Genomic DNA, 13,549 nt, shown 5'->3' with positions numbered 1-13,549 from the left:
AGGGGGAGGGTTGGCGGCGGCGGGATGGGGGTTCGAAAGCAGGGGGGGTCGAAAGTAGAGGGACCAGGGCTAAATCTGTGGGGGCCCATGGCCCCACCTAGCTATGCCCCTGGTTGACAGCAAGAACAGGTATACACATCATCACCCAGCTGCAGTTGGTCTCTTTTCACTATAAGAGAGGCTGCAAACTAAGATCGGGTGGTTGCTGTTGGATTCTGTCTGAAGTGTCATCTGCATCTGTTGACCTGACTGGTGAACGTTGTTATCTCCTGGACATCCGCATCATCCGAGGTCATATGTTTTGCCATGTACCTTTGTGAAGCGTGACAGGCTGCATTAACAGCCTTAGGGGGGTGTGCCTTTGCTTTGTGTGGTTCTCACGATAAAGTCACTGCTGTTTCATAACACTTGTATTTCCATGCTGCTGCTATTATAAATAAAAGAGCACCCTTCATAGTACCCTTGGTGTGGAGTCAGTTCTTTAAATTATTTAGGCCTGCCCCCTACTGGTAGCAATGGAATTAGAGGACACTCGCTCAGCTTAGAGGGGACAATGCCCCCCTCTCCCATTTATTTATTAGGATTTATTTACTGCCTTTTTGAAGGAATTCACTCAAGGCAGTGTACAGTAAGAATAAATCAAACATAAGCAATAGACAATTACAGCAGTAAAAATATTCAAATAACAATACAAAGTATGGCATAGAGGCATATTTTCAAAGCACTTTGGGAGGCTAAGTTCCATAGGTTTCTATGGAACTTTGGGAGGCTAAGTGCTTTGAAAATATGCCTCATAGTATACTACTTACAATGTCAACACAATACGTAATACAACATTTTAATAGACAGTGTAGGGTATAAACAAAAATGGAACATATAGATAGGTAAGAGAGTAAGAACAGTTAGAAAGTAAGGTGGCTAATTTAAAGAAAGTTGCACATGAGGTCAGAGAGATGGTTAAATATTATCTTGGCTATGGTAGGATTGGATAAACATGTCCTTCAGTATGTGCAGCCTGTGTCACTCCTTGTGTATTTGAGACTAACAGGTTAGTTATTTCTTCCATTAAAGGCCTAGCTGAAGAGCCAAGCTTTCACTTGCTTCCTGAAGTAGAGATAGTCTTGTGTTAAGCGGAGCCTTTCAGGCAGTGCATTCCAGAGTGGGGTCGGGGCTACTCCAGAGAAGGCTCGCTTGTGGGTATCACATTGTGTAATGTCTTTTAGAGAGGGTGTGGTTAGGGATACTCCTTGGGAGGACCTTAGTGTCCTTGGAGTGAGGATCATCCTGTTCTTCACGTACTCTCGGCCATTTCCTTTAAGGGCCTTGAAGATCAGACATAGAGTTTTAAATTAGCCCCATATTGTACTGGTAGCCAGTGAAGTTTTGGCAAAAATAGTGTGATATCATGTCGCTTGCAACCTTCTATTAGTCTTGCTGTAGCATGCTGAATCAATCTGTATTCAGACCAGTGTAGAGTGCATTACAGTAGTCCAGTCTTGATGTTATCATGGCATGCACAGCTCTGTATGTGTTTGTATGTCTGTTTGTCTCTGCTCTATAGCTCACTTCAGCTAATGCCTTTGCGGATGTGGTATGTCGCTGCTCTCTGACTCGTACTGGTGTGGCATTGGTAATACTACATTTGTAGCCAAATCCTTCTGCTGCTGCTCCGACTCCAGAAACCGGTAGCCAAACAATTCCATGGTGGTTTTGCACAGCCTTTGCACCTCCTGGACCTTGGAAAAGGAAAGCTTGGTTCTCCACGCACCAGCCAATTTTTTTACTCTGGTCAAGTTGTTGATGAAAGACTCCAGCTCAGGGGACACCCTAATCCCAGCAAATGCATACCACTTGGAGATCTGAGGTAGAAGGTCCTGTGCCAGATCTTCATAGCGTACCAGGAGATAACGGTCCTTCAGGAATGGCGGTGGGTTCTGCATTGCAGTCTGATAAATATTAGCTTGGCTGCGGCATACTCTGCTCATCACCATACCCAGATTAGCATTCTGGGATTCACTTACGATCATATCATCCAGTTCAAGGCCATTAACATGCTCGCGGGAGTTGAGGACAGCCCTGGGGTCTCGCACCAGGTGGATGATCTTGAGGTTTAAAGATGGGTCTTGGAGAAGGCTGTACAGGGCTTTAAGATCCTGGAAACGGACAACTTTGATCACTATGTGTTTGTAGGACTTACAGGTCTCCTCTATCAATTTGAAATCAGAATTTTGGCATTCTAGCCTGCAGCGTTTCTCTTCATTGATGTCAAAGGGCCCAAAGGCAGAACAGACAGGTAGGGAGCAGAGAGCTCGGTTCTTATACCACATGAACAAGTCTGAAATGGACGGATTTTTGTTTAAGTAGGGTTCTAAAGCTGACATGTCACACTGAAAGATGGATCTGAGCAGGTTCCTCATGGGTATTTGAAGGAGCCTGAACGGCTGCTTAGACAGAGAAGCCCACACATGCCTGGTAGGCTCCATCAGGTAAAAGACTTCGGGACTACAGTTGAAGAGCTCGCCAAAAAAGGTAGACCCTGATCTCCAGGTGGACAGAATGAGAAGTTGGGTTTTGGCAAAAACTGGGTGGGATTTAGTGGAATCCCTGAAGGCAAAAAAGAGGATCAAACCAGACGCTGAGATGAGGAGAAAGATCTTCAGCTGTTTCCTCCTGAGCCACATTCTCGATATGGCCAGAGCAAGCTGGAATAGAAAGAGAAAAGTCTGAGTTCCAGTAGCAAACAAGGTCACAATAGGCCAGTGTCCACCATAATTAAAGAACTATTTGGTTGATCAGAAGGTAGGCGTGAAGGGGCATTTTTGATAGGACGTCTAAATCCAACTTTGGATATTTTGCTGAAACGTCCAAAAATTGAGTAGTGAAAATGACTGGGTTTTTTTAATGGCCATATCCTAGACGATGTTTTGCTTAGTGCATCTATCTTTTTGTACCGTTTTTGAAATAAAAACGTCCAAGTGAAAAACGCACAAAATCAAGCCATTGGGATGTAGGAGGAGCCAGCTTTCCTAGTAGACTGGCCACACAGACATCCCGGCAGAGCAGTGGAGCACCCCAGGGGGCGCTGCAGTGGATTTCACATAAAAGGTCCCAGGTATACATCTCACCATTACCCCCTTTATATTGTGTGGTGAGCCCTCCTTGATATGAATATTCTGAATAAACTGGTTTTTGATATTATCTCCCTATTGGTTTGCGCATTTGTCAGCCTCTACTTTTGCTGTTTTGCTTTGACTTTCCGTGGAGGCTCCTCCTGTCTTCTTGGATGAGCCCTCCAAAACCCACAAAAAACCTACTATACCCAACTATACACCACTACAATAGCCCTTATGACTGCAGGTGTCACCTATATGTGGATACAGTAGGTTATGGAGGGGGGCTGAAACTTTCCACCACAAGTGTAACAGTTAGAGTGGGCCTGGGTCCCTTTCTCAGTGCACTGCTTCAACCTCTAGGCTACTCCAGGGACCTGCTTGCTGCTTTAATAGGACTGGCCATAACGTCTGAAGCTGTCATAGAGGCTGGTATGTACTGTTTCAAATACATCTTTGCAGGGTGGGGGGGGGGGGGGGTCAGCGATTTTGAATTTGAACATCATAAGAAGAATTACATCACAGGTTTCTTGCTAGGGGATATCCTCCAAAGATTAATAGGAAAGCTTATCTTAGAGCTAAGTTTGCTCAATGAGATTTGCTTTTACAGTACTCTAATAAGGACACTGAAAACAGAGTAGTGGCAGTGTTACCATACTTGACAGGCAGTTCAAAGTTTACTGCCTTAATTCACGAATACTGGGAGATTTTACAAGTTCACCCCTCTTTGCAAGAACGTCCTTTAAATGCCTAGCGGCATGGCAAAACAATAGGACAAATACTTACGTACAAACATAGTGATTATACTCAACAAATAGATGTACTTATTGGTACAAGGGGGTGTCATTCATTTACTCCTGCAGCGGTGCATTTAGGGCACTTTTTTGTGTGTTAAAAGAATTTTAACCAATATACTCACGAATCTCAAAGTATCAAAAATATTTATTCTTGCAAGACGAGACAAAGAAATCCAACATCAGTCAGGAGGTTTGTCTGACCTAAAATTGCTCCCCTCTGCTCTTATATGTTTTTTTTTTTCTTTTACAAGGTCTAGGTGCAGCTTCACAAACAGTGTCTGTGTGTACATTTTCAACATATTACAGTTCTAGACTGTTAGCATATCTAAGAACATTCAGTTCTACTTACAAGGTCAGAGCTGAACTGTACCTCTAGAAATTGTAAGAATGATTAACCCTATATTAGAATGATGTTCTCTTGCTATTGTTTATCGCCCTATCATTTCCCCATTGTTACATTCCATTGTTCTATTCCCTAATGATGTTCTGACTTTGTCTTCCCATAACTCTTCACAATGTAACCCATAATCGTACTGGAACAAATTGTATTTCCATCCCGCAAATAGGTGGGAAAATGTGGGATACAAATGCAATAAATAAAATAAATTAACCCTATTTTAGCAAAACATTTTCTCTATATTGTGGCTTTTTCGTTAATAGGTCTAGACCAAAATGTCCAACTTATGGTGCTGGACGTTTTTGTTTTGTTCCTAAATGGCAAAAATACTTCCAAGTGTTAGGAACGCCCAGATTCCGCCCCTTAACACCCCTCCCCCTTGTGATTTCAGCACACTTCTGATGGACTTCATAGAAAAACGTCTAAAAATTGGCTTTGAAAATATCAATGTGGGTGTTTTTGTGAGAAAAATATCCAAATGCAAGTTTATGCCAGAACTCAATTCCTCACAGCAGGATCCCACCCTTGCAACCGGCATGGGACGAACCACATCAGATCTATTTAATTGTACCATTCACTCTGTATTTGTTCAGACTGGAGTTTGTAACAACCTCTCCAGAGCTATGTAAGCCACATTGAGCCTACTTCTTGACATTTCTATAGCGCTACTAGGGTTACGCAGCGCTGTACAATTTAACAAAAAGGGACAGTCCCTGCTCAAAGGAGCTTACAATCTAAAGGAAAATGACAAGTTGGGGTAGTCTAGATTTCTTGAATAGTGGTTAGGTGCCAAAGGCAACATTGAAGAGATGGGCTTTTAGCAGGGATTTGAAGATGGGCAGGGAAGGGGCCTGGCATATGGGCTCAGGGAGATTATTCCAAGCATGGGGTGAGGCGAGGCAGAAAGGGCGGAGCCTGGAGTTGGCAGTGGTGGAGAAGGGTACTGAAAGGAGGGATTTGTCTTGAGAGCGGAGGTTACAGGTAGGAACGTAAGGGGAGATAAGGGTAGAGAGGAGCTGCAGATCAAGTGCATTTGTAGGTTAGGAGGAGAAGCTTGAACTGTACGTGGTACCTGATCGGAAGACAGTGAAGTGATTTGAGGAGAGAGGAGATGTGAGTATATCGGTCCAGGCGGAAAATAAGACATGCAGCAGAGTTCTGAACGGACTGAAGGGGGGATAGGTGGCAAAGTGGGAGGCCAGTGAGGAGTAGGTTGCAGTAGTCGAGGCGAGAGGTAATGAGAGAGTGGATGAGAGTTCAGGTGGTGTGCTCAGAGAGGAAGGGGCGAATTTTGCTAATGTTGTAAAGGAAGAAGCAACAGGTCTTGGCTATCTGCTGGATATGCGCAGAGAAGGAGAGGGAGGAGTCGAAGATGACTCCAAGGTTGCGGGCAGATGAGACGGGGATGATGAGGGTGTTGTCAACTGAGATAGAGAGTGGAGGGAGAGGAGAAGAGGGTTTGGGTGGGAAGACAATAAGCTCGGTCTTGGCCATGTTCAGCTTCAGGTGGCAGTTGGACATCCAGGCAGTAATGTCGGATAAGCAGGCTGATACTTTGGCCTGGGTTTCCGCAGTGATGTCAGGTGTGGAGAGGTAAGGCTGGGTGTCATCGGCATAAAGATGGTACTGGAAACCATGAGATGAGATCTGCGAGCCCAGGGAAGAGGTGTAGATTGAAAAAAGAAGGGGTCCAAGTACAGATCCTTGAGGAACTCCAACAGAGAGCGGGATGAGGGTGGAGGAAGAGCCATGAGAGTGTACTCTGAAGGTGCGGTGGGAGAGATAAGAGGAGAACCAGGAGAGGACAGAGCCCTGGAACCCAAAAGAGGACAGTGTGGCAAGAAGTAAATTGTGATTGACAGTGTCAAAAGCGGCAGATAGGTCGAGGAGGATGAGGATGGAGTAGTGACCTTTGGATTTGGCAAGGAACAGGTCATTGCAGACTTTAGATAGTGCCGTTTCTGCTGAGTGTAGGGGGCGAAAGCTGGATTGAAGCGGATCGAGGATGGCATGAGAGGAGAGAAAATCGAGGCAACGGCTGTGAATGGCACGTTCAAGTATCTTGGAAAGGAAGGGTAGGAGGGAAATGGGACGGTAGTTGGAGGGACAGGTAGGGTCAAGTGATGGTTTTTTGAGCAGAGGTGTGACTACAGCATGCTTGAAGGTGTCAGGGACAGTTGCAGTGGAGAGAGAGAGGTTGAGGATATGACAGATATAAGTTGGTGGGGATGGGATCTGAGGAACAGGTGGTGCATTTCGAGGAGGAAAGAAGATGGGCGGTTTCCTCTTCAGTGATCTCAGGAAAAGGAGGAGAAGGCGGCATGGGTAGGTTGGTTGAGGGAGTGGGCTATAGGGTGAAGAGGAGGAGATGGTTTGGTGGTGAATTCGAGGTTGATCTTCTGCACCTTGTGAGCCTACAATTAGGTGGGGAAATGTGGGATACAAATGTAACAAAATAAATAAATGCCACTTTTTGGACCCTTTTCTCTTTGGAAAATGAGTCCCATAACTTCCTATTTCATTGCACAATCTGTAAATCCCCAGTGAGTCACAACCTATTCCAGTTACAAGTACATTGTCAGGCTTATTTTCAAAAGAGAAAGACGCCCATATTTCGACCCAAATCGAGAGATGGGCGCCTTTCTCTCATGGGTGCCCAAATTGGTATAATCGAAAGCCGATTTTGGGCGCCTCCAACTGCAGTCTGTCGTGGGAACGAACAAAGTTGACGGGGGGTGTCGGAGGTGTGGTGAAGGCGGGACTGGAGCGTGTTTGTCGGCCAATAATGGAAAAAAGAAGGGCGCCAGAAGTGAGAATTTGGGTCACTTTTTCTGGACCCTTTTTTTTCACGAACAAGTGCCCTAACTGCTCAGATGACCACCGGAGGGAATCGGAGATGACCTCCCCTGACTCCTCCAGTGGTCACTAACCCCCTCCCCCCCCAAAAAAAAATAACTTTAAAAACTTTTTTTGCCAGCCTCAAATGTTATACTTAGCTCCATCACAGCAGTATGCAGGTCCCTGGAGCAGTTGTTAGTGGGTGCAGTGGACTTCAGGCAGGTGGACCCAAGCTCACCCCCCTACCTGTTACACGTGCTAGTAAATGAGAGCCCTCCAAACCCCACTGTACCCACATCTAGGTGCCCCCCCCCCTTCAGCCATAAGTGTTATGGTAATGGTGTAGAGTTGTGGGGAGTGGGTTTTGGGGGGCTCAGCACCCAAGGTAAGGGAGCTATGGACTTGGGAGGTATTTTAATTTTTTTTTAATTGTTACAAGTGCCCCCTAGGGTACCCGTTTGGTGTCCTGGCATGTGACGGGGACCAGTGCACTACGAATCCTGGCCCCTCACACAACCAAATGCCTTGGATTTGTTAGTTTTTGAGCTGGGTGCCTTCGGTTTCCATTATCACTGAAAACCGACATCGCCCAGCTCAAATCCGCCCAAATGCGATGCATTTGCCCGGCACAAACCGTATTATCGAAACAAAAGATGGACTCCCATCTTTTCGAAAATATGGTCTGGCCAGCCCCTTCGCAGACCCGTCCTCGGAGATAGACACCCATGGAGATGGGTGTTCGCGTTCGATTATGCCCCTCTGTGTGCATTTCAGATTCAAAATGTTTATATGGTTAAGATCAGACTCTAACAAAATAAATCGAACCGATGAAAAATATGTGGCTATATGGCGACAATATTGATACCCAAAACCCAACAAAAAGCACCATGAGCCTTAAAAGACGGGACACAGTTCTTTATTGGTGAAAATCAATGTTTTATTTATTTATTATTACATTTGTACCCCGCGCTTTCCCACTTAAAGCAGGTTCAATGCGGCTTAATAATAAGGATTACAAAGTATTGATAGAGAAAATATAAGTTAATTATAACAGAGTAATAAAAGAGATAGATAGGTAGAGACGGGGAAGGGTGAAGGGAGTAGGAGAGGTATGAGCAAGGGGTAGATAAGCATTGGAGGAGGGGTGGGGGATGGGGATGGGACACAGGAAAAGCATAGGAAAATTTTGGTGGGAGATGTAGTCTGAGTCATTGTCGTTGTCTTCTGGATATGTTCCAATGAGGACCCGACATACATAACATTGTAAATCAGATAAATAATAATACTACAAACAACAAAATAAATGGACCTGTCGATATATTGTAATAAAACATGTTTATAAAAAATAATTATCAAAAAATCAATAATCGTATAAAAACTATTATACCTAATAAATAAGTATTGTAAATTACACCCAACAAACGCATGACGTTTGTTGATTTTTTGAGAATGCTTTTTTATAAGCATATGTTTTATTACAATATATCGACAGGTCCATTTATTTATGTTGTTTTTAGTATGATTATTTATCTGATTTACAATGTTATGTACGTTTAGCACAGACCCCTGACACAGGCGCTATGCGCTGAAACAAGGGTCCTCATTAGAACATTAATTTTCACCAATAAAGAAGTGTCCCGTCTCTGAAGGCTCTCGGTGCTTTTTGTTGTGTTTTGGACTTTGTCACAATATTGATATCCACAGCCACCACATAAAGATAAGTGGGTGGTTTATGTTTTTAGTTCAAGGGCCCTGTTTACTAAGCCGCACTAGAGGCTCATTCGCGTTTTTAGTGCACACTAACCACTAGCAAGCTAACCATGTAGACGACCATACTATTTCTATGGGTGCCTACACGGTTAGTTCACGCTAATTTTTAGCACGCGCTAAAAACACTGGTGCACCTTAGTAAACAGGCCCCTTAGTCCGATATTCAGTGGCCCTATCCATTTAGATAGACCTGTTATTTGTGCAGCCCCACCCCATAATTAGATAGATTTATCCAAATAACAGCTGACTATCTCTGCTAGCTAAATAAATATCAGCCCCACCCTGCGAATTTCCTTAGACTCTGGATGGGATCAATTTGTCAGTCAAAGGGTTCCGTTAATCATCTGCATCTGAGTTCTAATCCACCCACCTTACCTCACATCAACTCTTTACAGTCCCAGGCCAAAGCTTTAACACTACATATTTGTTCTAGAATTAAACACTTGTTAATGAGGTGGTAAAAGCACACTCACCACAAAATCTTCCCCTAGGAGGAAAGAATGAGTTGCCTGGGTCCGTCAGGTTTGCACTGGAGATTCCAGAAGATATCCTTTAACTCCTACAAGGGTTGATAACATCCGAAAAGATGCCAGAAAAATGCAGATACTCAGAGTACTGAAAATGCCAGATACTAGAGGATATGTAAAGGTTAGAAACTTGAATGCCCCTGTAGGCTACAAGTGTACCTTTCCCTCCAATGTCACTTTAGGGTGGATCTCAAAGTTACAAGCTCAGATGGAAAGGGAGGAGCTGCATGGACAGCAGTAATGCAATCTAAACACTGCCCTCAGGCAAGGAATTAAGCACAGCCACTCTATGCCTGTACCTAGAGTGGCAAAAAAAAAAAAAAAAAAAGCTCAGGGTGGTGGGTGAGACATAGTAAATGACCATAGATAAAGACCTGAACAGTCCAGCCAATCTGCCCAACAAGATAAACTCATTTTACACGGTATGTGATACTTTATACCCAAGTCTGATTTGTCCTTGCCATTCTCAGGGCTCAAACCATAGAAGTCTGCCCAGCATTCTTCTTGTACTAAGTTCTGAAGCTAATGTCGAAGCCCCGTAAAATTTACACTCCAGCCCATCCCTATCCAGTCACGATCAAGGCGTAGACCGTAGACGTCTGCCTAGCACTGTTCCTGTACTAAAAGTTCTGAAGATTCTGGAATCCTAAAGAGTTACAAGATTCTGGAATCCCAATTAGTAGCAACATTCCGTGTAGAACCCCAAAGAGTAACATAGTAAATGATGGCAGATAGAGACCTGTACGGTCCATCCAGTCTGCCCAACAAGATAAACTCATTTTACATGGTATGTGATACTGTATACCCAAGTTTGATTTGTCCTTGCCATTCTCAGGGCACAGATCGTAGAAGTCTGCCCAGCACTCTTCTTGTACTAAAAGTTCTGAAGCTAATACCAAAGCCCCTTAAAATTTACACTCCAGCTCATCCATATCTATTCAGTCACGATCAGGGCATAGACCGTAGAAGTCTGCCCAGCACTGTTCTTGTACTAAAAGTTCTGAAGATTCTGGAATCCTAAAGAGTTACAAGATTCCGGAATCCCAATTAGTAGCAACATTACATGTAGAACCCCAAAGAGTAACATAGTAAATGATGGCAGATAATTTGGAAGAATATAAAAACCAGTTTGCTCATTTGCAACAATCTATCTCCACATCTCTTGAATCTCATTGAAAGATGAAGCAATTTAATCATGATGAGCATGACCTAATCAACAAAAAAAGATCTATCCTTGGACATGTAAAGATAGATTGAATGATCAACAAAAGAATATGGCATTTGAAGACTCTTCAGGAGACTTGGGATATGGTAGGGATGAAGGAATGGATCTACACCTTCGTAGATTGGTTTTTGGAAGATTTTTTATTACCCAAATGCGGATCCAACAAAGAACCGACATGAGGCTCACACAGAACCCAAGGCAGAGGATCGGAAGGACTTGTAACCAGATCGCAAGTAGCTCAGGATCAGCAGTAATTAATATTTCTAAGTACCCTCTCACTACCGATCAAGAATTGGTTTTGAATTTAAGATTAAGATTTGTTTTCAATTCCTTATGACCGCTACGAATTCCTTTATTATTTTTTTTTAATTTTGAGAAAACGTCAATTGAAGGAAAACAAACTTTTACAAAAGCATAAACAATAATTAGGTTTCTAATTAGAGGGGGGGACACAATTCAGAAACGCCAGAGGAAGCTGGTTAAATAAGAAATATCAAGGAAAAAGCAGTGAGTCGTCTCCTGACTACAATATACTGATTCAAACTGATGAGGTGAATCAGATCGATTTAAGGTATAGGCAATGATATCCCTCCAAGAAAAATTGTAACTGAGAAAGTTCATAAAACACATAAGCAGGGGCGGACTGAGGGTGGTCTGTGCCCCCCGACCGACTGCTGCCCGACACCCCTCTGCCGTCCCGGTCGCTGCAGCCGATTACCCCACTGCCCCAATCCTACTGTATCTGAGGGGTCCTGGCAGTCTGGTGGCCTTTGTGGAGGGGCATGTTCTTTCCTGCCCACTGTGCTGCCACTACTCCCCTGCCTGCCAGCGCCGCTATGTTTTCAAAATGGCGACTGAGACTTCCCGCAGTAGTCTCACGGGTATCGACAGCCTCCATTTTTAAAATACAGTGGTGCCAGGCAAGTGTGTGTGTGTGGGGGGGGGGGGGGGGGGAATAGCAGCAGCCCAGCGGGCCGGGCCGGGCAGGACAGAACATGTTCCCCCCACTGAGGCCACTAGATCACCAGCAGCACATAAAGCTTCAGGTCAGATTCTCTGGGCCCTCAGGCACTGCCCAGTTGCCCGAATGGTCAGTCCACCCCTGCACATAAATATGCTAATCCAAAAGAACTAGGGGTACCCTTTTTACTAAGCAGCGGTAAGCTCACTGCGGGCTGCTGGGTTAGCGGGGGAGCCCTTATCACCACCTCAGTGGGTGGTGGTAAATGCTCCCTCCTCCCCTCCCCCCTCATGGCCATGCGGTAAGAGCAATCTTACCACATGGCCATGTCTTTTTTTTCGGCCTTTTTACCCGCTGAGGCAAAAATGGCCACTGCCGCTAGTACCCTAGGAAAAGGTGAGACATTCCTATTCAGAATGAGCTAACATCAGAAATGCTAGACACTGTTTTAAAGACAGACTCTTTTTGGAATAGTACTGGCCTGACAACAACTCACAAAGTCTAAGTCTGTTAACCATACAGGGGATAAGCTAGAGTAAATATGTGGTAAATAACATCTTATTGAAACACAGAGACTGTAAGTTTCTACATATTTCTTTAATCAGACCTTAATTACATTTGTTCAGTGGTGTACCGGGGGCGGGGCGGTGGTCCACCCCGGGTGCACGCTGTGGGAGGGGGGGCTGCAGGGAGTGATGCGCCGGGGGGACGCTGCACCCAGAGGGGGCGGGGGCACAGCAGCGATCCGCCCCAGGTTGCAGCCAACCAAGGAACACCACTTCATTTGTTAATTAATCTGCATACCTATTAATCTGAGCTAAATAAAAACCATACATTAATTCCCAAGCAAAGTTGTATTCATTAAGCACCTCTCGTAAATATAAAGCATAGCATTGGGAGGGTAGGTAATGCCCAATAAGGTATAAACAGATCTTCTAACAATTGGTGGAGTAACGCGGGCCACGGAAAGGGTTAATTTTCAGAGGATCTGTTCTGTAAATAACCTTTTAGTGCCATGTTTACAGAAGTATTGATTTGTCCCTTGGACTTCATGTAGGACAGAAAAACAGAAAATACAAAGTTATTTATTTATTTGTAGCGCTTGTATCCCACATTTTCCCACCTATTTGCAGGCTCAATGTGGCTTACGTTATGCCGTAATGGCGATCGCCATTCCGGAATGAGAAATACAGAATCTTATTATATTTAAAGTACAAATATACAGTTCAATTCAGGCATTAAAGATCAAGGGTAAAAGTAGAAGATTCAACAGTAATAACGTTAATAAAGTAAACAAATAGAAAGAGTTCAATATTAACTTGTTTTGATAAGTTTTGATGTCTGGTCATTTATGAAGTATCTTTTAGGTAGGTCTCTTTGAACAACTTAGTCTTTAGTAGTTTACGGAAATCTGTCAAAACATGCATAGTTTTTATGACAGTTGGTAATGCATTCCACAGTTGCGTGCTGATATAGGAGAAGCTGGATGCATAAATTGATTTATATTTAAGTCCTTTGCAACTGGGGTAATGGAGGTTCAAGAAAGTGCGTGATGATCCTTTTGTATTCCTTACTGGTAAGTCTATGAGGTCTGACATGTAAAACGGGGCCTCTCCATGAATAATTTTATGAACCAGGGTAGAAGTTTTGAATACAATTCGATCTTTTAACGGGAGCCAGTGTAATTTTTCTCTTAGGGGGTTGGCGCTTTCGTATTTAGCTTTTCCAAATATGAGTCTAGCTGCAGTGTTTTGGGCAGTCTGGAGTTTTTTTCAATGATTTGTGCTTTGCATCCGGCGTAGATGGAATTGCAATAGTCTAAATGGCTCAGCACCATTGATTGCACCAAGTTGCGAAATACCTCTATTGGGAAGAAAGATTTAACTCTTTTGAGTTTCCACATTGCATGGAACATTTTCTTTGT

The 13,549-nt window shown here is 43.9% G+C and overlaps 1 protein-coding gene across 2 annotated transcripts in view; it reads right to left on the bottom strand.

Annotated features, from left to right (window-relative positions):
- The window catches only part of LOC115466310 (carbohydrate sulfotransferase 6-like), a 135,040-nt gene extending 125,424 nt beyond the window's left edge, over positions 1-9,616 (bottom strand). Inside the window, exons 1-2 of one of the 2 annotated variants that reach the window (XM_030197482.1) lie at positions 9,386-9,616; positions 1,362-2,702 (exon numbers count right to left, since the gene is read on the bottom strand). In XM_030197482.1, coding sequence (XP_030053342.1) covers positions 1,572-2,681 — 1,110 coding nt within the window. In that variant the 5' untranslated portion in view covers positions 2,682-2,702; positions 9,386-9,616 and the 3' untranslated portion in view covers positions 1,362-1,571. Of the gene's footprint in view, positions 1-1,361; positions 2,703-9,385 lie in introns of those variants that run through there. The other variant, XR_003941527.1, reaches the window with a different exon arrangement.
- Positions 9,617-13,549: the final 3,933 nt, after the last annotated feature.

The sequence above is a fragment of the Microcaecilia unicolor genome, chromosome 3, assembly GCF_901765095.1.
Source record: "Microcaecilia unicolor chromosome 3, aMicUni1.1, whole genome shotgun sequence".
Classification (NCBI taxonomy): domain Eukaryota; kingdom Metazoa; phylum Chordata; class Amphibia; order Gymnophiona; family Siphonopidae; genus Microcaecilia; species Microcaecilia unicolor.
This window is presented reverse-complemented; position numbering and strand designations above follow the sequence as displayed.